General features: G+C 43.0%; 1 protein-coding gene across 3 annotated transcripts in view; it reads left to right on the top strand.

Moving 5' to 3' along the window:
* Window positions 1-1,902: 1,902 nt before the first annotated feature.
* LOC126234619 (uncharacterized) overlaps window positions 1,903-25,421 on the top strand; it is a 194,222-nt gene continuing 170,703 nt past the window's right edge. For all 3 annotated transcript variants that reach the window (XM_049943347.1, XM_049943348.1, XM_049943345.1), the window contains exon 1: window positions 1,903-1,981. In XM_049943347.1, coding sequence (XP_049799304.1) covers window positions 1,973-1,981 — 9 coding nt within the window. In that variant the 5' untranslated portion in view covers window positions 1,903-1,972. The remainder of the gene's footprint in view (window positions 1,982-25,421) is intronic.

Genomic DNA, 25,421 nt, shown 5'->3' with positions numbered 1-25,421 from the left:
CGATTGGGCGTCAGCACTGTCATGCTGCAAAAATCACCTTTTCATTTGTATCGCTGCATTATGCCCTTTTGTCTTTCGGTGCATGGCTCAAACGCATCAACTGCTTTCGATAATGATCTGCTGCGAGTGTTTCCTTAGATTTCAGCAGCTTCAAAAACCTTATCTCTTCCACCGCCATGCCGGTCTTCGACGTCAAAATCACCGTTCTTGCGCTTCTTTCACTAACAAGCGCCTTGCCATAGGTCTTACCCAGCATATTACGAGCCTCAGTCGCAGATTTCTGCTCTCAAATAACGAGAACTGGGCTCGTATGTTGACATATTCAATCGAGAATAACTTTGTGATGCAATCACAAGTCGACTAATATTTTGATGGCGTTATGTTTACAAATACCTAAGCTTATTGTATGACACTTATGACCTACAATCTGCACCGGCAGGTGCCGCGACTGCCATATACGGGTGTTTATAAATGAATACCGGGGTTTTAACGCTTTATAATATTTATTATATTAAACTTACAGTTATAAATGATACGTGAAATGAAAGAGCAACTAACAGTTTTACCAAGAACCTTATAAATATTCACTGTGAGCACCATTTATCACACGGCACTCATCAAGTCTATAGCCGAGTTCTCCCCAAACGTTGATAAGTGTGTCTTCAGTGATTGTAGCAACAGCTGCTTCAATCTGGTTTCTTAATTCAGGGAGGTCTGCTGGTAGCGGAGGCACGTACACACGATCCTTGATGAAGCTCCAAAGGAAAAAATCGCATGGCGTTAGGTCGGGTGAACGCGGAGGCCATGCAAAGCAAGCCCTGTCATTGGGCCCCTTGCAGCCTATCCAGAGTTGATGTGTGCCGTGTGACAACTGGTACTTACGCTGAACATTTATAAGGTTCTTGGTAAAACTGTTTGAGTTGCTCTTTCATTTGACATACCATTTATAACTGTAAGTGTAATGTAATAAATATTATAAAGCGTTAAAACCCCGATATTCATTAATAACACCCTGTATTGCAAAACGGGCCGGCCGGGGTGGCCGAGCGGTTCTAGGCGCTACAGTCCGGAACCGCGCGACCGCTACGGTCGCAGGTTCGAATCCTGCCTCGGGCATGGATGTGTGTGATGTCCTTAGGTTAGTTAGGTTTACGTAGTTCTAAGTTCTAGGGGACTGATGACCTCAGATGTTAAGTCCCATAGTGCTCAGAGCCATTTGATCCATTCTGGGAAACGGCGGAAGCTAAGTAGTAGATCTAATATTTTTTAGCCTTCACCGTTACCATCTAATTACCCTGGAAGCAAATGTGCGCAGTATTTTTACTCGAGTTTTATCAAGTTTCAGAAGAAAAAAGGGTAAACTATCTTCTAAAAGAACTCCTGCCATGTAACAGTAAGGTACTGAATGTGCCCCAGCGGGGCGATCAGTGAGTTAATAACCTCACACAGGATACGAAACATAAATCCCAGGACGTTTTCAGTGACCTATACGTCCCATTTATAACGTTTAGTTGTGAGTGATGCTGCCGAAGCCATATAAATCACCTCGGTTTTCATTTGACGTGACGAGGCAGAGTAGACGCGTATACAGACACTCCAAATCAGAGAAATTTGAGATGATCACTGCGAAATGAGCGGGGCAACCTTACGTTCCTAGCCAACGATGCTAATTCCTGATTCCCAAATTATACTCAAAGAGCTGATGGCTGATGCGAAACAAAAAGAGGACACAGATGGGATCGACGAGCAGGTGAGGAAAGGTAGCCTCGATGAGCACACGTGCCGCGGAGAGATAGCGCTTTTCAGGGTTTTTCGTATTTACCAGACCGGCGCCGGATGGGTCACGCGAGGTTGCCGGGCTGCGGAGCGCGGTCGGAGTGGAGGCCCACTCGCTACCGAGATGGAGGCTCGAGCGCTGCTAGTGGCGGCTGTCGCCAGCGTAACGGTATTCCTCCTCGTTTCTGCAGACCTCATGGCCGCGGTGAGTAGCTTCTCTATTTCTTTATTCCACGAATCGACGTGCCAGCGTCATTTGTACCTTTGTAATTTTGCATAATTTGACCCTCCCACGCAGTCGAAGTCGCTAAAGCACGATTTGTGAAGTGATTTGAAAGTAGAAACTTCGGGCACTGTTGGACCGAGAAACCATCGTCAGCAGCATGCTGTTTTTAAGGGGGTGGGAAATGACAACAAGCATCAACTGACTGGGCTAAACCTGAAGAGAGGAGAATTAATATCTAGAGCCCATCAATGACAAAATCCTCTGCTGTCCTAAAAATTATATAATTCTAAAAAGAAAAGCTCAACCCGGTACAGGTCCAAAAAAAAAAAAAAATGGCTCTGAGCACTATGGGACTCAACTTCTGAGGTCATCAGTCCCCTAGAACTTATAACTACTTAAACCTAATCAACCTAAGGACATCACACACAGCCATGCCCGAGGCAGGATTCGAACCTGCGACCGTAGCGGTCGCGCAGTTCCAGACTGTAGCGCGTAGAACCGCTCGACACCCCGGCCGGCCAACCTGGTATAGGGACTTTTTTCCCATCCTCATGTGCATATGCAAAAGTACGGTATACGTCAATAATTACACCTAGCCACATTGTTAACCTAAGAAAAGCAGAACCAACAAGAATTCTTAGAAAAAAAACCTGTACCTACCTTAAAATGTGAGTCCATAAAAGATTACTGTTGTTAAAATACATTAAAATATATAAAAATGGTGTATCCCTGGTACATGGCATGAAACAGGATATCCTCCTTATTTATTTATTTATTTATTGTTCCGTGGGACCAAATTAAGGACAAGTCTCCATGGTCATGGAACGAGTCAATACATGAAATTATAACACAATAGTAGAAACACATAAAATGAAATATTGCGAGGTGCCGGGGCTAGCAGTGTATTTAACACTAAATTCTTCTAGAATCTACATATGTAAATGATGCTCTAAGCCCCCCTATTCTAACTCCGACTTTTGCTGTTGCACAAGGATTAAAAAAAAATACGCGAACTGGCTCTAATCAACCCTGCCAGTGGAGTAGAAGAGAGTTTGGCACCTGCAATAATTTAATTTGAGAAATAAGTTAAATAAACGAAGGTTTCATTAACATAGTGAGGAATGATAGGGTTGCTCTACCGATTAACAGAATGAAAGTTCTGTCCAATATACCAATATGATTTATTAAGACTAAACACAAAATAATAAACAAAAACACATGAAACATTTATAATACATCAAATTGGCTCAAATTGGATACTCAAACAAACGCTGTGAAGGTGAAGTTGTCCTTAAACTAGATTGTGTGGTTTATGACGAAGTGGTATGTGGAGCCAATTCCTTGCCACTCAAATCTTAAGAGAGACACACAGCTAACCCAACATTAATTGCTGCTACTCAAGACAGGACAAAGTTAGAAAAAGACGAACAGGCGCGCTCTGCTGTGCTCTGATTACCACCTAGGAAAATCCCTATCTGCCGGTGCTGCGGACATACATTACCAAACTGGCTTCTTAACTGCCAGAACACGATCTGGCGTACCGGAGGCGATGGCTGGTTGCTTCGACGTCCTGGACCGAAATGCGAGAGCCGACTACCCCTGAGCACCCGTACAGGCCGAACACAGAACATTCCCGCCCCCACGACAGTGGCCGTGGTTAAACGTTCCAATCAGCAACTCGAAAACCGGCGGAAAATTCCACTCCATTGCCGGAGCACTAGCATTCCACCAATGGAGATTCTTGGCGCCAATTTCTGCGCTGATTTTGCTACGTCACGGAGCTATGCCCTGAGCAAGCCAATCACAGTTACTATTTTGCAGAAAGCGCGGGAATTTTCCCGCCACAACTGCCTGGGTACACAAGTCATTCCCACGCCTCGCTGGTAGCCCGCCAGAAAGTGTTTTCGCTAAGTTTCTGCGAAGTAACGGAACCTCTACCCCAGCCGCTACTTCAGGCCCCTGCTGGCGTGTCTCTTGACAATGTCGGCGTCTGGAAAGCATTCACTCGACTCCCTCACACTCGTCGAGATCCGCAGAGCCCGTCTGTCACCAGACTACCTGGGTGACGAGAGACGCTGCATGGGAAGTCCACGTGTGAAGGAATAGCAACTTTTCACCGCATGCAATTAGAGACGAAAATCGTAAGATAGAAATATGAGAGGGGGCTCATGCCACCTCTCAATATAAGAAACATATTCAGGCGACAAGTCGTAAGTTTAAATATAGAAAAGCAACAATGTAACACTGGAATTTGCTTAATCTTTCATCTCTTCCAGGAGCTCCTCGACAGAATAGAAGGAGTGCGCCATGAGGAAACTCTTCAGTTTGGACTTAAAAGTGTTTGGACTACTGCTAAGATTTTTGAGTTCTTGTGGTAGCTTATTGAAAATGGATGCAGCAGAATACTGCACTCGTTTCTGCACAAGAGTCAAGGAAGTGCATTCCACATGCAGATTTGATTTCTGCCTAGTATTAAGGAGTGCACGCTGCTTCAATACTAGGCCTGCCACAAAGCCTATCACAGAGGTGGCCCTACATAAAAGGACAAAGCTCCTCAATTAAAAGAGCGGAAAACACCGTCGAATCAAATATAGAGTATTAAATATGTGGAGTATAATCATCATCATCTTGGACAGTTTCCAGCCTCTGGCTGGGTCTGTTTTGAACATAGGTCTCTCCATCGTGTTGTATCTTGCCACCATCTCTCCATCTTCACCTTGGTCCAGTCTTCTCCTTTCTTCTGGACGCATTCCTCCACTCCTTTCAGCCATCTGTCTCTTGGTCTTCCTCCTGGTCTCTTTCCTTCCTGTTTCATCTCGTGTATCCTCCTGGGTATCCTCTTCTCCTCCATTCACTTAACATGCCCATACCATCTAAGCCTTGATTTCTCTATCCCCTCCTGTAATGGTTCCACCTTCATTAACTCTCTGATCCTCTCATTTCTTAACCTGTCTATTTTTGTCACTCCGATACTGTTTCTCAAGAATTTCATCTCACTAGCTTGTACTTTGCTTTTCTCTTTTCCTTTCATAACCCAGAAGTATTGGAACTAGGCAGGCACCAGTCCGAAGTACCGTTATCCAAGTTGGCGACGATAACGTCATCCAAGATGGCGGCGATGACGTCAATCAAGATGGCAGATTTTGGCGGGAAGTTTGAATTTTGGCGAGAAAGTGCCACACCCCTCTCGCCCAGAAAGATGGCGCTAAATTCAAATTCCAACAGGATAATGCATCACACCTAAGAAAATGGCGGGAAAAAAGGACTTGTCATTATTATTTAACCAGTTTCAAGCAGGTGTGTTCTCCACTGGATCTGGACTCCAACTGGCTTAGTTCATGTCGGTGTCACCAGAGTGTGCTCTCATGACGTCAGGTGATGAAGCAAGTACCGTCATTCAAGATGGCTGCACCCAGTCTGTTCACCACGAGCTCCAGAACCCAACTGCCTTAGTTCATATTGGTTCCACCAGAGGGCGTTCTCCTGATGTCAGATCATGACGCAAGTACCTGTATTCAAGATGATGGCACCCAGTGTGTTCACTGCGAGTTCCAGAGCCCAACTGACTTAGTTCATATCGTGGCCACCAGACGGCGCTACCGTGAAGTCGAGTGATGACACAAAATCGTCTGCTCTCTCTCATGCACTTGTTATAACTGGACACGTGCCACGTCAGCAGCCCACAAATGACCGCTTACATCACAGACTCAAGAGCGCACCTTTATACTTGCGATGGACATAGTCGTCTGTAAATATACTAACTAAAGTAACACCCACATCGCTAATCTAACCTATCAATTACCTAAGTACTTAATTCCATTTCAGTTTTAATCGTATTCAATAAGTCAATTTACAAGTTCAATATTTAATGATCAAATGAGAAGTTCCACATTTTCCCACTATCAGCGCAGTGTTCATTCATGACCTAGCACCCCCCGCCCCTAGAAACTGCACTCCTATTGGCTACTGCATTAGTTATGTGATTCGACTTCATAGAACCTAGGACTTGGAATCAATTTTCACCAATGCCACACCCACCTGGACTTGGACTCAAAGAGTTAAATTCTCAACCACGATCCTCAACCTGTGCACAGTGCATGGTGTAACCCAAGATGGTGGGGCGAAACAGCTGGAAAGCAGATCTGGACACAAGTCTTTATTTTGCAGGCCGTGTCCCCACCATGAAGTTTACTGTCCAACTGACATAGTACACATTACTGCCATCAGATCGTACTATCATCCCACCTATGACCTAATCCCAGATGGTGGTCTGAGGGGCGAGAATTATGCTAAAATTACTCAGGCAGCGCTAGGCTGCTGGGGAAAGTAAGGAAGGAGTCCACTCTATTTACTTTCGAACATTTTACTTAGAGCTCGAATACATTTATCACACTGAAGCAAAACACTCTCCATCTTCCAGTTTGATTATGTTGGGAGTGTCTTTTATTTAAATCAGCAGATGTGTGGTGTGTTATGGTTTCCGCCATAAGACACAGGAGGCACTGGCAGCAGCAGTTTGAGATGAAAATTCCCAGAGGGACTGTGTACACCGCTAGGAATGCTTGGCTGGCTGTACGCTGCGCTATTCTGGGGAGTATTGTGTAATATCTTTCTCCGCTCTGGAGTGCAGCGCAGCTGTGTGTCATTGCACCAGCATAAGTGCCTAGGTGACTTCTAAATGGGATGTTCGTAATTTTTCTCTGCTGGGGTGTAGAGAATAAGGATGATAGCATGTTGGGCTGGCTGATTTGAATGGGCGCGGATCTGTAGTACTTGTATGTAGTTTGGGGACGTGCCACATTGCACGTATTTCCGCCGAATGGTCAAAACACGGTCCTGTTGCACTAAGGTCGTTCTGTTTCTACATGAGTTGCAGAGGGTGGTGGATATGTCTTTATACGACTTTTGCTCAGTTCTGACTTACATTGGAACGATCACATGCGGAAAGCTGTAGAAATGGGAGCAGTTGCAAGATGCGTAGGGTGTGACTAAAAACATGTTTTAATTTTACTGTAGCAGATAGTTTCAAGGAAAGGTGACTCGTTTAGAGATATGAGAGTGCCTGAAATATGATTCACTTGTGGCTGTGAGCCTACGCAAGTATGTGCTTGAATGGAAAGATCTGTTTCCAAATGATGGACGTAATTTCTGACATATAGTGTAACACTACAGATCAGAGAAGCTAGTGTACATTTTCCTTCTTACGACCTTAATCAGCACATCATCTGCTACTACTGTTTGTGTTGCTTCTCAATGAGTCATGGCCTGTAACTCTGCGGATATGTCGTGGAACCTGTGTTATAGTCTCGAGACAGAATGCGCTGCAAATAATAATTCTTTAGGGTCGGTGTGAGGGGGTCGTAAATACCACGTACACGCCACGTTCCTTGGCCGAATCACTTTCAAAGTTCATTGTTTTTATTCCGAGGTTGCATCGTGGGCTTGCATATTCCTACGATCATGGTCATGGTATTTGTCCCGAAAAAAGAAAACTATCTCAATCAGAGGTAACGTCATACCACCATTTGTAAAGTGGGTATAGCTTTTAACATCGATACTCGTAGAACAAAGATACCTGTAGAACAAAGAGCGCTTGTGAGAGCAACATGCAATAGTTGTTGGGATGGAGTGTTTTTCTTTAACATCTGGTCGATTACGTCTCTCTTTCTATGACACTGTGGTAGGACTCGCAAGAAGAACATAAGCAACATGCACACGCATCGTTGATTTTGGGTCAGTATTATTTCGTATCACAGGCAATGATTTATTGACGAACTTTTATACTTAGTAGTGACTGTGGGTGCATGATATGTACGTATTTGAGAATTAGGTTTATAAAGCATGTGTCTGTGGAAAGGAGATGACTATGGCCTGTTGTAGGGAAGGTATGGAATTGACTTGGAGTACTGTGATAGCAAAGGGAAGAGTGCGTCCAGTCTTAAGGCAGGTAGAGATATTTCATTTTTCAGAGCCACTGCTTTCAGTAGAGTGTATTTATGATACTTCACTCATTGTCGAGTGATGTTCAATTGAGATCGCAATCGTAAGATGGGCGGCTTTAATGATCAAGTGGAAATTTGAGAACATTGTGTATGGAGGTGCATTTGCGCTGGACCACTACTCCATCCCATGTAAATTGTTTGGTTGATTGCTTCTGAACATTTCGCATCTTTATTTAGTTGAGAGAAGATCGATTGTGGTGTGTGCATCTGGCACATGGAGGATAAGTTTGCCTGTTCTCCAGACATGGGAAAGACCTTAATTGGCTTGTAAATTATATGGATGATTTGGAGTATATTAGATTAGCGAGATAGGTATTTGCGGGTGGAAATATGATTTTTCATGTGTTTGTTTCTAGTTAGTCAGTGGTCTAGAGCACACTCCAGGTAGCTAAAGTTTCGTGTATGTTGAGAAATGACTTCGCGTCTGTTTGTCGAGAAGCATTAGTGATCTGTAGGACGCCGCCTAGCGTTTGATATGGAGAAGTATCAGGAAAATTGTATAATATTATGGAGAAAATACGTGTGTTCTTGTAATCGCCGAGTCTGGAGATGTGTATAGAAAAGCGAGCAGCAAGGACGGAGCGACAGAAACGCATTTGTGTAGAGGGGAAACGACTGCGAATTTGTACAACAGTTCTGAGAGCGATTTCGGCCCGCTGATGTAAAAGGGTCGATTTTGTATGGCGGGGGATACGAACTGTATGTTCGCTAGATTGACACCGTACGCATTGATATATTCCTGAGTTGGAGATCGGTTTCACTCACTAATGTTCAAGCTCCTGGCCCCAGTGGGAGGAGGGTGTAAATGAGTAGGTGTGTTTACGTATTTGATGATCTGTAGACAATTTTGCGTGGTTTAGTTGTCGGTGTGAACTGGTGATCAGTGTAAAGTAGTTTATTACCGCAGAATGTCGCGTCTGTAGAAATAAAGAAAAGGCTGACGGCACTCCCCTAGGACTGGATGGCATTGTAACATATAGCCGGTGTGAGTGTAGGCATATGATAATTTTTTCGGATGCTGTACAGATATAAAAGATAAGTGCATTGTTTCTATAGAATGTGTATATATTGTATTGTAATAAAATATGTATATATTGCATTGTAAAGTTACTATAGTATGTGTTATTGCATGACCAGACAGAATGACTGTGTGTCCTATCGTGAGGGACATATAGATTCAACACATTGATAACGACGAGGGTATGATAGAGAGTTTTTACGTGGAAAATTATATGTACTATAGATACTGAAGCACAGTCGTCAAGAGGAGACATTGCCTGTACAGTGATTGGTGTCGGATGGTAGCAGCAATGCTAATATTTAATTGTAGTTAGATTGGTAAATGTATTCTGGGCTTGCAATATTCTTGTGAGTCTAGTATGTATTTGATAATTTGGGGAGAATTTTGTGGGTTTAATTGTCAACGCAATTTAGCGATCTGTGTAAAATAACCACTGGAAGTCCGAGAAAGAATAGGTAGGTGGCACTTCGACACTAGCGGCATAAGTAATTCGTTGTGTAAATTCGATAAGAGCAAATAAGAATGCTCGATTCATTGACATCGTTTGTGCTGGGATATAGGAGTCTCTATACAGTGCAGGGAACGTTTGCGTATGTTGAAATCTGGAGGGGAAAGTCGTTAGCAGCGCTGGGATGAGTGCATTCGATATTATTTTCGTAAGGAGGTTCTGTTAGAGTAGGAATTTCCATGCATACAAGCTGGGACATATAGAAAGCTAGAGTTAACTATTTCTGGGAGAATACACAATTTGGGAGAGGTCGAGTTGGTTATTATGTTAGATAGCAATGTGACTTGAGTTTAAGATTGATAACGTTGCTAGATGCGTTTGCGATGGTATACGGCTACCCGCGGTGAAACGTCAGTCAAACGTCACGTATGGTCTGTTAGAATCGCTAAGGAGAAAACAGGTTCTGCTATTGTGGAATTGACTTCTGCAGGGTCTTCGCCGGACCGCAGTTAGAGTGAGGGTAGTGAGGAAAGCCCCACATGCGCGTCCCTGCTTGGAAGGCGCGCACTGTAAATAAGCCCCAACCCCTGTCCGGTCGTGTCATCAATGGTGCTTACATACAACTTTCCCCTGCATTTGGGGGCAGCTCGCGGCTGCACTCTTGCCCGATCACGTCAACGTGTGTGTCTAGGTGAAAGCGTGTTTGGATAGGAATTTCTCAGAAATGACGTATGAATGAGATGTCGCCGCCTCATGCTTGCAGGACCCAGGCGGGTGCCAGTGTAAGGTTTGACAGCTGATGAACATGACATGACATGACATGACATGATGTTGGTGGGCTTGTATGTGCGCTCTACTGGGCAGGGGTTGGCGGAGGGTGCTTATAGGTGTTGATTGAAATATTTTGGAAGCAAGTGTGTAGGCAGTGCTATGAGTTATTTGGACAGTTTACGAGTACTGAGCTTGTCTAGACATACCTGTGCTGAATTATTTAGGAGGAGTATGAATGTCTGTAATTAAATTATTTGCGTAAATTAGGAGTTGTTTGCGTGTCTGCAGACTGTGTATTGTGAGCACAAGCATAAGATGGAGAGTGTTTTGCTTCAGTGTGATAAATATATTCTATCTCTAAATAAAATGCTCGAAAGAAATAGAGTGGACTCCTTCCTTACTTTCCACAGCAGCCTAGCGCAGCCTGAGTAATTTTAGAATAATTCTCACCCCTCACACCACCATCTGGGATTAAGTCATAGGAGGGATGATAGTATGATGTGATGGCAGTAATGTGTACTATGTCAGTTGGACAGTAAACCTTGTGGTGGAGACACCGCCTGCAAAATAAAAACTTCTGTTCAGATCTGTTTTCCCGCCATTTTGCCCCACCCTCTTGGATTAACCATGCACTGTGCACATTAGTACACGTTAGTACAGGTTAGTGCACATTAACCCACCAACATTGGTCAGTAAGGCAGTGTGGTGCTGGGTTGAAAATCGTGGCTGAGAATTTAACTCTTTGATTCCAAGTCCAGTTGGGTGTGGCATTGGTAAAAATTGATTCCAAGTCCTAGGTTTTATGAAGTCGAATCACATGACTAATGCAGTAGTCAATAGGAGTGCAGCATTCTAGGGGTGGAGGGTGCTAGGTCATGAATTAACACCCCACTGATAGTGGGAAAATGTGGAACTTCTCATTTGATCATTGAACATTGAACTTGTAAATTGACTTATTGAATATGATTAAAATTGAAATGGGATTAAGTACTTACGTAATTGATAGGTTAGATGCACAATGTGTGTGTTACTTTAGTTAGCATATTTACAGAAGTCTATGTCCAGCCCGAGTATAAAGGTGCGGTCTTGAGGCTGAGATGTAAGTGGTCGCTCACAGGCCGCTGATGCGTCGCGTGTCAGGGTATAACGCGCGCGAGAGTGAAGACGATTTTGTGTCATCACTCGACTTCACGGTAGTGCCCTCTGGTGGCCACAATATGAACTAAGTCAGTTGGGCTCTGGAGCTCGCGGTGAACACGCTGGGTGCCGTCATCTTGAATACCGTACTTGTGTCATGATCTGACATCAGGAGAGTGCCCTCTGGTGGCACCAATATGAACTAAGCCAGTTGGGCTCTGGAGCTCTTGGTGAACAGACTGGGTGCAGCCATCTTGAATGACAGTACTTCCATCATCACCTGATGTCAGGAGAGAGCCCTGTGGTTGCACCAATATGAACTAAGCCAGTTGGAGTCGATACCCAGTGGAGAACACACCTGCTTTAAATTGGTTAAACAGTAAAGACAAGTCCTTTTTCCGCCATTTTGTTGGGTGTGATGCATTATCCTGTTGGAATTTGAATTTCGCGCCATTTTTCTGGGTGAGGGGGGCGTGGCACTTTCCCGCTAAAATTCAAACTTCCCGCAAAATCCGCCATCTTGATTGACGTCATCACCGCCATCTTGGATGACGTCTTCATCGCCAACTTGGATAACGGTACAGGTGTTTGACTTGTTCCAATACTCCCAGTTTTGGATGCATATTTCAGGATCGGGACATAGTACAACCGGTATACAACCTTTTTACTGATTTGGGCTACTTCCTTAGTCCATATTAACCTTCTGACACTTTTCCGAAATGCTTCTGCTTTTCTCCCCCGCTCGTTTATTTCTCTGTTGTTTTCTCCATCTTCCTGTATCAGGCTTCCTAAGTACTTGAAACTCTCCACTCTCCTCAATCGTTCTCCACCAATTGTTATCCCATTTGTTCCTCTCTCCTTAGTTCTTGTTGTGATAATCATCTCACTCTTACTTATAATACTTTTTATCCCATATTCTTGTACTGTTCGATCCCATACATCCAACAGCTCTTGTAAAAATGGTTCAAATGGCTCTAAGCACTATGGGAGTTAACATCTGAGGTCATCAGTCCCCTATTCTTAGAACTACTTAAACCTAACTAACCTATGGACATCACACACATCTATGCCCGAGGCAGGATTCGAACCTGCGACTGCAGCAGCCGTGTGGTTCCGGACTGAAGCGCCTAGAACCGCTTGACCACAGCGGCCGGACAACTGCTCTTGTACTTCCTCCTCCTTATTCCCCCAAATCACCAGATCATCTGCAAACACTGTAGTTTTCATCTTTCCTTCACCAATTACTTGTGCTACTGTACTCATTATATCACATGGATCCGCTAGAAGATAGACAGGTAGTCTTTCGAACACTGAAACGCCGAAAAAAGGAGGATTATATAGCGTGTTCGGACATTCTCGTTACATATTTCTAGGACTTGTAGAGAGGAGTGAGTACATAATATTTTGAATAGGAACCTATTTCCGGAAACGTCATTCAACAACGCTACAGAACATCAAAGTTATAGGCCCTGCCGTGTGTAAATGTGTGTATATACAGGGTGATTCCGTGATGATGTCACAAACTTTCAGTGATGATGGAGAATCACAAATGCATCAATTTGCGGTAAAAGTCCCTCTTTCGGCAACGAACGAGTCGGAAGATACAAGCGGAAATCAATCTGATACCTCTGACAGCAAAGTACATGTACTGGTACTGTCGTTGCTAAAATGTAGGGTATGCAACTTTCAAAGCTGCTAGTATGGAGCAAAATAAGAAAAATTGTCTGGTAAATGTGGGCTGTAAAATGCGAATTTTAAGAGCTATGCGCACGTGTTCCATAGAGGAGATGTGTTTCATACTAGCGAAGATAAAAAAGTTCTCATAGCTCTTCAAGTGCTCATTTTACAGCCACGTTTATCAGACCTTTTTTCTTGTTTTGGTCCATATTCGTACTACCACCTCTGAAAGTTGCATACAACAGTACCGGTACACATGTGTTGGTGCCAGAGGCATCAGAATGGCTTTCGCTTTTAGCTTTCGACTCGTTCGTTGCCGAACCAGGGACCCTTACCTCGAATTGATACAATCATCCTTCTCCGTCATCAATGAAAGTTTGGAGCGTTATCACGGAATCACGATGTATATTCATATATGTACAGGCGCCAGGGCCTATAACTTTGACGCTGTGTGGAGTCGCTGGACGGCGTTTGTGGAGATGGGTTCTTAATCAAAACATTACGTACTTACTCTCCTCAACAAGTCCTAGAAGTTTGTAACGGGAATTTCCGAGCACTCTGTATAGACTGTGCGCCTGCAGGCATGTGTGTAAACACAATGTAATTCCATGAGTAAAATTTGCAACTCGCCAGTACTGAATACAAACCCACCAGATTCATACGAGACACAACTCAAGTTACATCCGTAACTTAAGCGAGTGGATTGCTCACGCCATCTGACGGTCAACATTTCGATCAATGAAACCGCCGACAACAGCTTTAAGAAACCAAAAACTAATATTCACTGTAGTGAAAACTAACCTCTCATGTGTTTGCAGCACTAATGAGTTGCAAATTTTACTCAGGAAGTTCCATTGTGTTTTCACACATTCTGTAGAACCACCTTTTTTCGACGTTACAGCTGTTGAGCTGATGACCGCCGATCTATCTTCATGCGGATCCATCTGTGGCACCCCCTTAACCATGAATAGTTCTAAATTTTGTAATGGGGGTATGGGCTGTCAATCAGTTAATACTCTGTATTTGATTTGTATTTTATTGGTGTTTCCCGCTCTTTTAATTGAAGACCTTTGTCCTTTTACGGAGGTCGTATTATGTGAGAGTCTTTCAGGCAGGCCAACGATTGAAGAGGATATACTGTTTCATGCCACGTAACAGGGATGCACTATTTCAACCTATTTTAACTTCAGTTATGCATCCTTTATGAATTCACAGCTTAATGTACGTAAAGGACTTTCTTTCTGAGAATTTCTGTTGGTTCTCTTTAGCGTTTGTGTTGTTAACAAGTCCACAGCTCGTGGTCTTGCGGTAGCGTTCTCGCTTCCCGCGAACGGGGGCCTGGGTTCGATTCCCGACGGGGTCAGGGATTTTCCCTGCCTCGAGCTGACTGGGTGTTGTTGTGTCGTCTTCATCATCATCATTCGTCCCCATTACGGTCGGAGGAAGGCAATGGCAAACCACCTCCGCTAGGACCTTGCCTAGTACGGTTGTGCGGGTTTCCCGCATCGTCCCCTACGCTCCTCGGAGTATGGGACCTCATCATCATCATATGTTAACAACGTGGATAGGTGGTATTATTGATTGCGAATGCAGCTGTTGACGGGACGCAGGTCGTGCTTTCCCTTTTAGAAATTAACAGTTTTTGCAACTGTATCGGATTTTATGATTGATGATAAGTATCAGCAGTTGTGAATGTCTCGTCAAGACAAATGTGTGGAAAATATCTAGAGAGTTTGAGACATATTTTACAATATTCGCTTTTAATTTTCATTCGCTGACCGAATGAACAGGAAGAGCTATTTCAGAGACTACCCATTTAGTCCCTGGTTCTTCCAAACCACACATAAGATTTCCTGATATTGGGCTGAAGGGTTCCTAATTGATAATATTTGAGAGCGAATTCGGAGTTCCTGCATCTTCCATTTAACGAAGGTTCCACAAAATCTTGGTACGAACTTGTTGGAGCGATTGAAATTAGAAGACTGGAGCTATTTTTCATTTATTTCTAGTACAACGTAGGAGGCAAAAAATGCAAGGACCCAGTGTGTGTACATGTAACTATTCGTGTGTGTAAGAAGTAATTGTCGATAGCGTGTTAGACATACGCTGAAGGGCATCTGTTCTCCTGTCACCCCTAATTTTTTATTTCTACTTCAATTCTCCACACCGAAAGGTAGAACAGGCAGTTCATGTTCTGACCCATTGTCGAATTTGGGTCTTACCAGCCAAATAAAAGGCGAGCTTGCAGTAGGGCTTAAGAGACCCAATTTTGAATACTAGGAAGAGAATTGCCAGTTACGGATTTTCTCTTACAACCAAACAGACCTCCCGGCAAGAGTTTTTAAGAGGGTGACTGGAACAAAAAAAAAAAAAAAAAAAGGTTCTAACGGCTCTAAGCACAATGGGACTTAACATCTGAGGTCGTCAGTCCCCTAGACTTAGAACTACTTAAACCTAACTAACCTAAGGACATCACATACATCCGTGATCGAGGCAGGACCGTAGCAGCAGCGCGGTTCCGGACTGTGACTGGAACAATTTTGAATTAAATTCTGTGGTAATATGTCTCAGAAAAAAATTATGATAGCTTAGTAAACCATTAAAGTAATATCATTAACTGACAGCGTGCGAGAGACTCTCAGCATCTTTAAGGACACACGTCAGTTGTTCTCACCGGAATTCTGAGCTCTTGCGCATGCTATTCAAACGCTACTCGGAATTCTTAGAATGTTTGCGCCCATTCGGCACGCACTATGCAGAGTTTTCTCTGTTGATAATGAAGATCATATCGTCATGAGAGACGCCACAACTGTACAATTTTTTAAAAAATTTTTACCGCTACAGCTCAGTTGCAGCATGTCACAATTGATAGCTAGTTTAGGTCACAGTTAATCTTGAGATCTAACCTGTCACGAGTTGTGAAAAGTCACATTAATTTAAAAAGAACATGGTCTTAAGCTGTAAAATAAAATGAACATTAGAACAGTACACTTGTGACCATATTCTGTGGCACACAGCATTGAGTTTAATTAGAATGACTGAATTTTATTAACAAACAATTAAAGAAACATTTCAACCAGTAGTATTTCATTTTATAATGCCGTAATGTGTGCAGTTTGTAACAATTATTGATGTTTTGGAAGCCACTATTTTGTGTTGGTCTTGCAGGGACTCAGTCACAGGTCACTCGATACCTTTCCCGTTGCAGCAGCTATGTTCAGAGTAAAGTGAACCACATCTTTTAAAAATAAGTTTTCTTTGTCCAGCTAGCTGTGTACGTTTTAATAAATTGTGATCTAACGCAAAAACTGGGTCTGCAAAGTGAGGAAAAACTGGTCGTTACATCACCCACTAGAAAGCCAATTAAACAGTAACGTTTTGCGTGAAGATTCTGAACCCAGCAGTGTCACTTAGCGTTACTCTAGTTAATTTGTATGAGTATTTGACAACGTGAGGACAGAGTAGAGTCGACGACTTTCGCTATATGTAACCAGAATGTTGGCTTGTGCAATACGTTACGTTTTGTTCAGTCATTTTCTTTTTCGAAAGCGAGAGAGCTTTTGTTTGAGTTGACTGTACGCATAACAAAAACAAAATAATTCGAATATTTCTTATTTTAAACATGTACTGTTTACTAATCTTAGCTGTTACTGATATTATTATTTTTTATTCTGCACTATGAAAGAAGAACATTTCGCGTGGAACTTAATACGATTGTTAGCGAAAATACGCAGCCCTCTACCAACTATTTAACTGAATTACGCGCGAACGTTGGTAAGTCCAGATTACATATAGAAATACAGGAAATTTCATGAAGTAGCTAATTGCCAGGTAGCTTATCGTTACAGCACGGAAGCGCTGCAACAAATGTGCACCGAAAGGCCGCGCACAGAATAGCGGTTTAGGGGACGGGGGAGGGGCGGAGGTCTTGGTGCTCGGTTCCTAAGATGGTAGAATCATGAGGTAAAACGTTTTTGGTTTAGCCCAGACTAGAGGTCATTTGTGCAGCCATGGCACATCTGTCTTACTGTAGCTATGTCACCATATACACTACTGGCCATTAAAATTGCTACACCAAGAAGAAATCCAGATGATAAACGGGTATTCATTGGACAAATATATTATACTAGAACTGAGATGTGATTACGTTTTCACGCAGTTTGGGTGCATAGATACTGAGAAATCAATACCCAGAACAACCACCTCTGACCGTAATAACGGCCTTGATACGCCTGGGCATTGAGCCAAACAGAGCTTGGATGGCGTGTACAGGTACAGCTGCCCATGCAGCTTCAACACGATACCACAGTTCATCAAGAGTAATGACTGGCGTATTGTGACGAGACAGTTGCTCGGCAACATTGACCAGACTTTTCAATTGGTGAGAGATCTGGAGAATGTGCTGGTCAGAGCAGCAGTCGAACATTTTCTGTATCCAGAAAGGCCCGTACAGGACCTGCAACTTGCGGTCGTGCGTTATCCTGCTGAAATGTAGGGTTTCGCAGGGATCGAATGAAGGGTTGAGCCACGGGTCATAACGCACCTGAAATGTAACGTCCACTGTTCAAAGTGCCGTCAATGCCAACAAGAGCTGACTGAGACGTGTAACCAATGGCACCCCATACCATCACGCCAGGTGCTGAGCCAGTATGGCGATGACGAATACACGCTTCCAATGTGCGTTCACAGCGATGTCGCCAAACAGGGATGCGACCATCATGATGCTGTAAACAGAACCTGCATTCGTCCGAAAAAATGACGTTTTGCCATTCGTGCACCCAGGTTTGTCGTTGAGTACACCATCGCAGGCGCTCCTGTCTGTGATGCAGCGTCAAGGGTAACCGCAGCTATGGTCTCTGAGCTGATAGACAAGCTGCTGCAAACGTAGTCGAACTGTTCGTGCAGATGGTTGTTGTCTTGCAAACGTCCCCATCTGTTGACTCAGGGTTCGAGACGTGGCTGCAAGATCCGTTACAGCCATGCGGATAAGATGCCTGTCATCTCGACTGCTTGTGATACGAGGCCGTTGGGATCCAGCACGGCGTTCCGTATTACCCTCCTGAGCCCACCGATTCCATATTCTACTAACAGTCATTGGATCTCGACCAACGCGAGCAGCAATGTCGCGATACGATAAACCGCAATCGCGACAGGCTACAATCCGACCTTTATCAAAGTCGGAAACGTGATGGTACGCATTTCTCCTCCTTACACGAGGCATCGCAACAACGTTTCACCAGGTAACGCCGGTCAACTGCTGTTTGTGTATGAGAAATCGGTTGGAAACTTTTCTCATGTCAGCACGTTGTAGGTGTCGTCACGGGCGCCAACCTTGTGTGAATGCTCTGAAAAGCTAATCATTTGAGTATCACAGCATCTTCTTCCTGTCGGTTAAATTTTCGCGTCTGTAGCACGTCATCTTCGTGGTGTAGCAATTGTAATGGCCAGTAGTGTAGTAAGCAGGGTTTGGACGACGAACCGGAGCTGATACCTAGACAGATTACGTGAATCGATTAATTCCTTTTCCAAAATATTTTAATTGGGCTGAAACTAATGTTCAAGCTAGTTTTACCATTTGTATGTGCACCGTGTGGATTTTAAGTGCAATAACAGTCATTAAATATTACCGGACTGTAGCGAGTCTCATGGTTCAAATTTGGTCCTCCGGTGTGCTGCAACTTGGTGTAAGATAAATTATACCCGTTTGAAAATGCTTGCTTCGTTTGGATATTACACGCAAAAAAAAAGAAGTATTTCTGGGAGGTGTCTCAAGCGCACCACCTCTGTACTTTAAATTTGCATGAATCGAGTCAGAGTTTCCTCGAAGGTAGCTAAATGGATAATATCTAAAAGAATTTTTTATACATTAATCTTTATCCATTGTCGACATAGTATGATTTCAAAAATAGTTCAAATGGCTCTGAGCACTATGGGACTTAACTTCTTAGATCATCAGTCCCCTAGATCTTAGAACTACTTAAACCTAACTAACCTAAGGACATCACACACATCCATGCCGGCCGGTGTGGCCGTGCGGTTAAAGGCGCTTCAGTCTGGAACCGCGTGCCCGCTACGGTCGCAGGTTCGAATCCTGCCTCGGGCATGGATGTGTGTGATGTCCTTAGGTTAGTTAGGTTTAATTAGTTCTAAGTTCTAGGCGACTGATGACCTCAGAAGTTGAGTCGCGTAGTGCTCAGAGCCATTTGAACCATTTGAACACACATCCATGCCCGAGGCAGGATTCGAACCTGCGACCGTAGCGGTCACGCGGTTCCAGACTGAAGCGCCTAGTATGATTTAAAGTCGAGCTAAGTGTAGCAGGTAAAATTCTTTCTTACCTGAACTGAATACCCAGAAATGGTTTAAAGTGAATCAAGTAATTAAAAAACGTATTCTTACGATAGAATTGAAAAATCTAGCTTCATTCGTATTTTACGTACAAAATACACATTTTTTTGAGTTTTACACGCGCTCATACTTCTATGTTTCAATCTTGGGCGAATCGCTTCAAATTTTTGAAGAATGTAGACAAGTACATGAATTCGTACAATAGTTGGAGGAAATGGCAGATTACAGACTATACAGGTTAGTGTGTAGAATCTATGCGACTGGACACACATCGGAAGAATATCATCTAGGCAAGCACGAGAACTATCGCACAATCAGCTTGACAGCTCATGCATCTACGTTACTAACAAGAATAATATACGGAAGCATGGAAAAGAAAATTAAGGATCTCTTAGGTGACGATCGGTTCGGCTTTAGAGAAGGTGAGGAGATCAGAGAGGCAGATCAGACGTTGCGTTTGACAATTGAAGAAAGACTTATGAAAAATCAAACTACCTTCATAGGGTAAGTCGATGTAGAAAAAGCGTTCGACAATGTAAAATGGCGAAGGATGTTCGAAGTTACGAGAAAAAATGGGTGTAATTTACGGGAAAGGCACGTAATATGCAACGCATGACGGATGAAGCAAGGAGGACGCAAAAAGTACACTCGCACTGCAAAGAGGGCATACCTGGCGAAAGCAATCAGACATTGCCCTCAATTTGAGGAAGAAGTTTCCGAGAACAGATGTGTGGATCACAGCCCTGTACAGAAGTGGATCGTGGACTGTGCTGAAACCAACAAAAGAAGACAATCGACGCGTTCGAGATGTGGTTCTGTAGAAGGAAGCTGAAAATTAGGTAGACTGACAAGGTAAGAAATGAGGACGTTCTCTGCAGGATCAGCGAGGGATGTGATACGTGGGAAATACTACAAGACGAAGGAACAGGGTGGTAGGATGTATGTTAAGACATCATGAAATAACTTCCATGGCTCAGGAGGGAGCCGTAAAGAGTAAAAGCTATAGGGGAAGACAGATATCGGAATATATCCAACAAATAACTGAGAAACCTGGCGTGTAGATGGCACTCTGGAAATGAAGAAGTTTGCACAGAAGAGGGGGAATTGGTGGGCCACATGAAACCATGCAGAAGACATATGACAAAAACAAATAAATAAATAAAATGGGAAGAAAGATATACTTTTCTAGTGTTAGGAAAGGAAAGACAATAAAAAGTCCATAGAGAATTAAACTTCACGGCATAGTAGGGATAGTGCAACGACGTAAGACTGAATGTCACCTCGTGGTGTTGCGGGCAGGTTAAGTGGTAAGGAAAACGTAAAAATGGAGCGAGCGGAATTGAGAATTACTGTAGCGACGTTACGGGCCGCAAACGGGAAAGTGGGGACGTAAGCTACTTTGACAAAGGGCAGATTGCTACTGCCCGGCGCCTGTATCTCGGAAACGCCAGCGTGTTCATTCGTTCACGTGTTACTGTCGTGAGCGTCTATGGTAAGTGGTTGAGTTACGGTGAAACCACAAGTAGGCGACAAGGTACTGGATGTCTGCGCCTCGCCTCAGAACGTGGAGGTCGGCTTGCGCAGTCTGTGCAAATGAATAGGCGGCGGCCTGTGGCAGATCTGAGGACAGTGTACAATGCTGGGGGAGCGGGCACAACTGGTTCCTTCAGCACACATTGTTGAACACGGGACTCCATAGCAGACAACCCCCACGTGCTCCAATGGCGTCCCAACGGTAAACTTCGTTACGATTGCAGTGGGCATGGGATCATCGACACTGGATTGTACATGAATGCAAACGTGTCACCTAGTCGTTTCAATAACGTTTCTTGTTGCACCAGGTCGATTACAGCGTCCGGTTACGTCGACATCCAGGCACGGAAGCAGGTAGGTAGAGATAGTATTATGTTTTGGCGGAAGCAGATCAGGGGAGATACTATTGTGTTGTAGGAGACATTCACCCGAGCTACCATGAGAACTGTACTAGTAATGGAAGGCATCATGAGACTTGCTGGACAACGTGGAAGTTATTGCGGATCACCTGCATCCCTTCTTGCCTGAATGCTTCCCCGACAGCTAACGGGTCACAAGGACAGAGTCGTGTTAGAGCGGATTGAGAAACATGATATGATAATGAACTCACGTTGATTTCTTGGTCACCAAATTCGCTTAATCTGAATCCGATGGAATACACTGGGGACACTATCGGCAGCTCCACCATTCACACCACCCTCATGTAATTTATATAAATAAACGTCAGTTGCCGCATGTGCGAAAGATCCTCACCTCAGAACGGCATGGCGGACATAGTTGATTTTATTTTTTCTTGTGTTTGTTACTGTCGGGACAAGGTTTCTATGAAAGAAAATTTTTGGAAAATCCAACGAAAAAGTTGGAAATTAACATCAATTGCCACATGTATGAAATATCATCAATTCACAACGGCTCGACATATTTGGTTGATTTTTCTCTTTTTCGTGTTCATAATTGTCAGGACACGGTTTTTATGAAAGAAAGTTTTTGGAAAATCCACCAGAGAAGTCGGAAATTAGAATCATTTGTGAAAGATCATCACGTGAGAAAGTCCCGACCGGTTTGGTTGTTCTTTTTTGTGTACGTAATTGTGGATGGTAATGGTACTTTTTGTATGAAAAATGAAACGAAAAATCTTTGCTTTCACATTGACAGTTTTGGTGTCACACGTTCTCATAAAAAAAAAAAAAGAATCAGTTGACAGTTATATCTAAAATATATACATCGAAAAGTTCTTGACCGATTTACCTCACATTTTTACACGACGCTAATGAACATATATATATATATATATATATATATATATATATATATATATATATATATATATATATATATATATATATATATATATGGGGAAGCGTAGTTACCACAAATTTCGAAAAGTTCTTCACTGATTTACTTCAAATTTTCGCACGATTCTGTAATAAATACTCGTACGAGCTTAGGCAGATAAGCTGTATATTCTTTTAATACATGTAATACATGTACATACATATCACAAATCTGGAAAAGTTCTTGAAAGATTTACTTCCAACGTTTACGCGATACTCTAATGAACATTCGGAGGGACACAGGCTAAATACTTTTGTAAATATGTATGTAATATATAAAGGCGAAAAGTTTTTACCAAAAATCTCGAAAATATCTTGACTGATTTACCTCAAATTTTTACACGATACTCTACTAAAGATTCAGAGGGAAATGGACATAGGGGAGGAAGAGATGAACAGAGAGTGGGGTGAAAGTTATGCACAGAGAGATGGGGAAGAGGAAATGTATAGTGAGAGGGGGGGGAGGAGGGATGAGAAGATGGGCAGAGAGAAAGGCGCAAAAAATTTAGGATGTATATGCAATTCCCATAGATATTTAGCAATTGTGAAGTGTTGCTGGGTTCGCTAGTTTATGATAATTGACCTGTACTGCCACACATATCCAGAAACCTACGAAGGATTTGTCGAATCTGTGGCATGTAGAAATCTTCTGTAGCACCACATATCAAATTACTCTATTCTCTTCTTTTCCGGTTTTCCCACAGGACAGTTCATTCCACTCAGCAGGTCTTGAAATTCTTCTTTACTTTCACTCAAGATAGCAATGTCATCAGCGAATCGTCTCACTAATATCCTTTCTCTTTGAATTTTAATTCTACTCCTGACCCTTTCTTTAATTTCCATCATTGCTTCTTCGATGTATAGATTGAGCAGCAGGAATGAAGGACTCCATCCCTGTCATATTATTTTTAGTCCGAGCACTTCCTTCTTAGTCTTCCACCCTTATTACTCCCTCTTGGTTCTCGTACACGTTGTATATTACCCGTCTATCCCTATTTATCCCCATTTTCCTCAGAATTTCGAGTATCTTTTACAATTTTACATTGTCGAACACTTTTTTCAAGTCGACAGGTCTTACGAACGTGTCTTGGTTTTTCTTCAGTCTTGCTTCCATTATTGACAGCAACCTCAGATCTGCCTCTCTGGAGCCTTTACCGTTCCTAAAGCGAAACTGATCGTCGGCTAACACATCCCCAATTTCCTTTCCCATTTTTATCTATATTACTCTTGTCAACAACTTGGACTCATGAGCTGTTGAGCTGAGTGCGCAATACCTCTCGCACTTGTCGGTTCTTGCAGCCTTCGGACTTGTGTGGATAATTTTTTTCCGAAAGTCAGATAGTGTAGCGCCAGACTCCTACATTCTTCACACCAAAGTGAGTAGTCATTTTGTTGCCACTTCCCCCAACGATGTAAGAAATTCTGATGGAATGTTACCAGTCACTTCTGCCTTATTTGATCTTAAGTCTTCCAAAGCTCTTTTACATTTTGATTTTAATACTAAATCCCCTACCTCTTCTATATCGATTCCTGTTTCTTCTTCTGTCACAACAGACAAATCTTCTCCCTCATAGATACATTCAGTGTACTCTTTCCACCTATCTGCTCTCTCATCTGCACTAAAAAGTGGAATTCCCATTCCACTCTTAATGTTACAACCCCTGCTTTTAGTTTCATCATGTATTTTCGATTTCTTCACGTGTTTCATGCAGCTATTTCGTCTTAGATTCCATGAAATTCTTACTCATTTCATTCCTCAGCGACTTGTATTTCTGTATTCCTGAATTTTCCCGAACATTTTTTACTTCGTTCTTTCATCGATCAACTGAAATATTTCTTCTGTTACTCACGATTTCTTCGCAGTTACCTTATTTGTACCTATGTTTTTCTTTCCAATTTCTGTGATTGCTCTTTTTGGAGATGTCCATTCCTTTTCAACTGAACTGCGTACTGAACTATTCCTCATTGCTGTATCTATACCTTTGGAGAACTCCAAGCGTATTTCTTCATTCCTCAGTTCTTCCGTATTCCACTGATTTTACCTGACTAATCTCTTAAACTTCAGCCTTCTCTCCATCACCCCTACATTGTAATCTGAGTCTATATCTGCTCCTGGATACGTCTTACGATACAGTAACTGACTTCGGAATCTCCGTCTGACCATGATGTAATCTATCTGAAATCTTCCCGTACTTCCCGGCTTTTTCCAAGTATATCTCCTCCTCTTATGGTTCTTGAACAGAGAATTCGCTGTTACTAGCTGAAATTTATTGCAGAACTCAATTATTCTTTCTCCTGTCTTTCCTAGTACCAAGCCCACATTCTCCCATAATCCTTACTCCTACTCCTTCCCCTGCAACCTCATTCCAGACCCTAAGGCTACTAGATTTTCATCTCCTTTTACGTACTGAATTACCCATTCTATATATTAGTATACATTCTCTATCTCTTTATCTTCAACCTGTGACAGCTGCTAGCATGAGTTTCTTAGAAGTAGATACCTTAGGGGTTGCGAAGCAACTCAAATTGCTTGATACGGCAAGTCTTCAGGTCCAGATTGTATACCGATTAGGTTCCTTTCAGATTACGCTGATACAATAGCTCCCTACTTAGCAATCATACACAACCGCTCACTCACCGATAGATCTGTACCTACAGATTGGAAAATTGCGCAGGTCGCACCAGTGTTTAAGAAGGGTAGTAGGAGTAATCCATCTAACTACAGACCTATATCATTGACGTCGGTTTGCAGTATGGTTTTGGAGCATATACTGTATTCAAACATTATGAATCACCTCGAAGGGAACGATCTATTGATTCGTAATCAGCATGGTTTCAGAAAACATCGTTCTTGTGCAACGCAGCTAGCTCTTTATTCGCACGAAGTAATGGCCGCTATCGACAGGGGATCTCAAGTTGATTCCGTATTTCTAGATTTCCGGAAAGCTTTTGACACTGCTCCTCACAAGCGACTTCTAATCAAGCTGCGGGCCTACGGGGTATCGTCTCAGTTGTGCGACTGGATTCGTGATTTCCTGTCAGGAAGGTCGCAGTTCGTAGTAATAGACGGAAAATCATTGAGTAAAACTGAAGTGATATCAAATGTTCCCCAGGGAAGCGTCCTGGGACCTCTGCTGTTCCTGATCTA

This window comes from Schistocerca nitens, chromosome 2, assembly GCF_023898315.1.
Source record: "Schistocerca nitens isolate TAMUIC-IGC-003100 chromosome 2, iqSchNite1.1, whole genome shotgun sequence".
Lineage (NCBI taxonomy): Eukaryota > Metazoa > Arthropoda > Insecta > Orthoptera > Acrididae > Schistocerca > Schistocerca nitens.
Note: the sequence above shows the minus strand (reverse complement) of the source record. Positions and strands in the feature narration are given on the sequence as shown.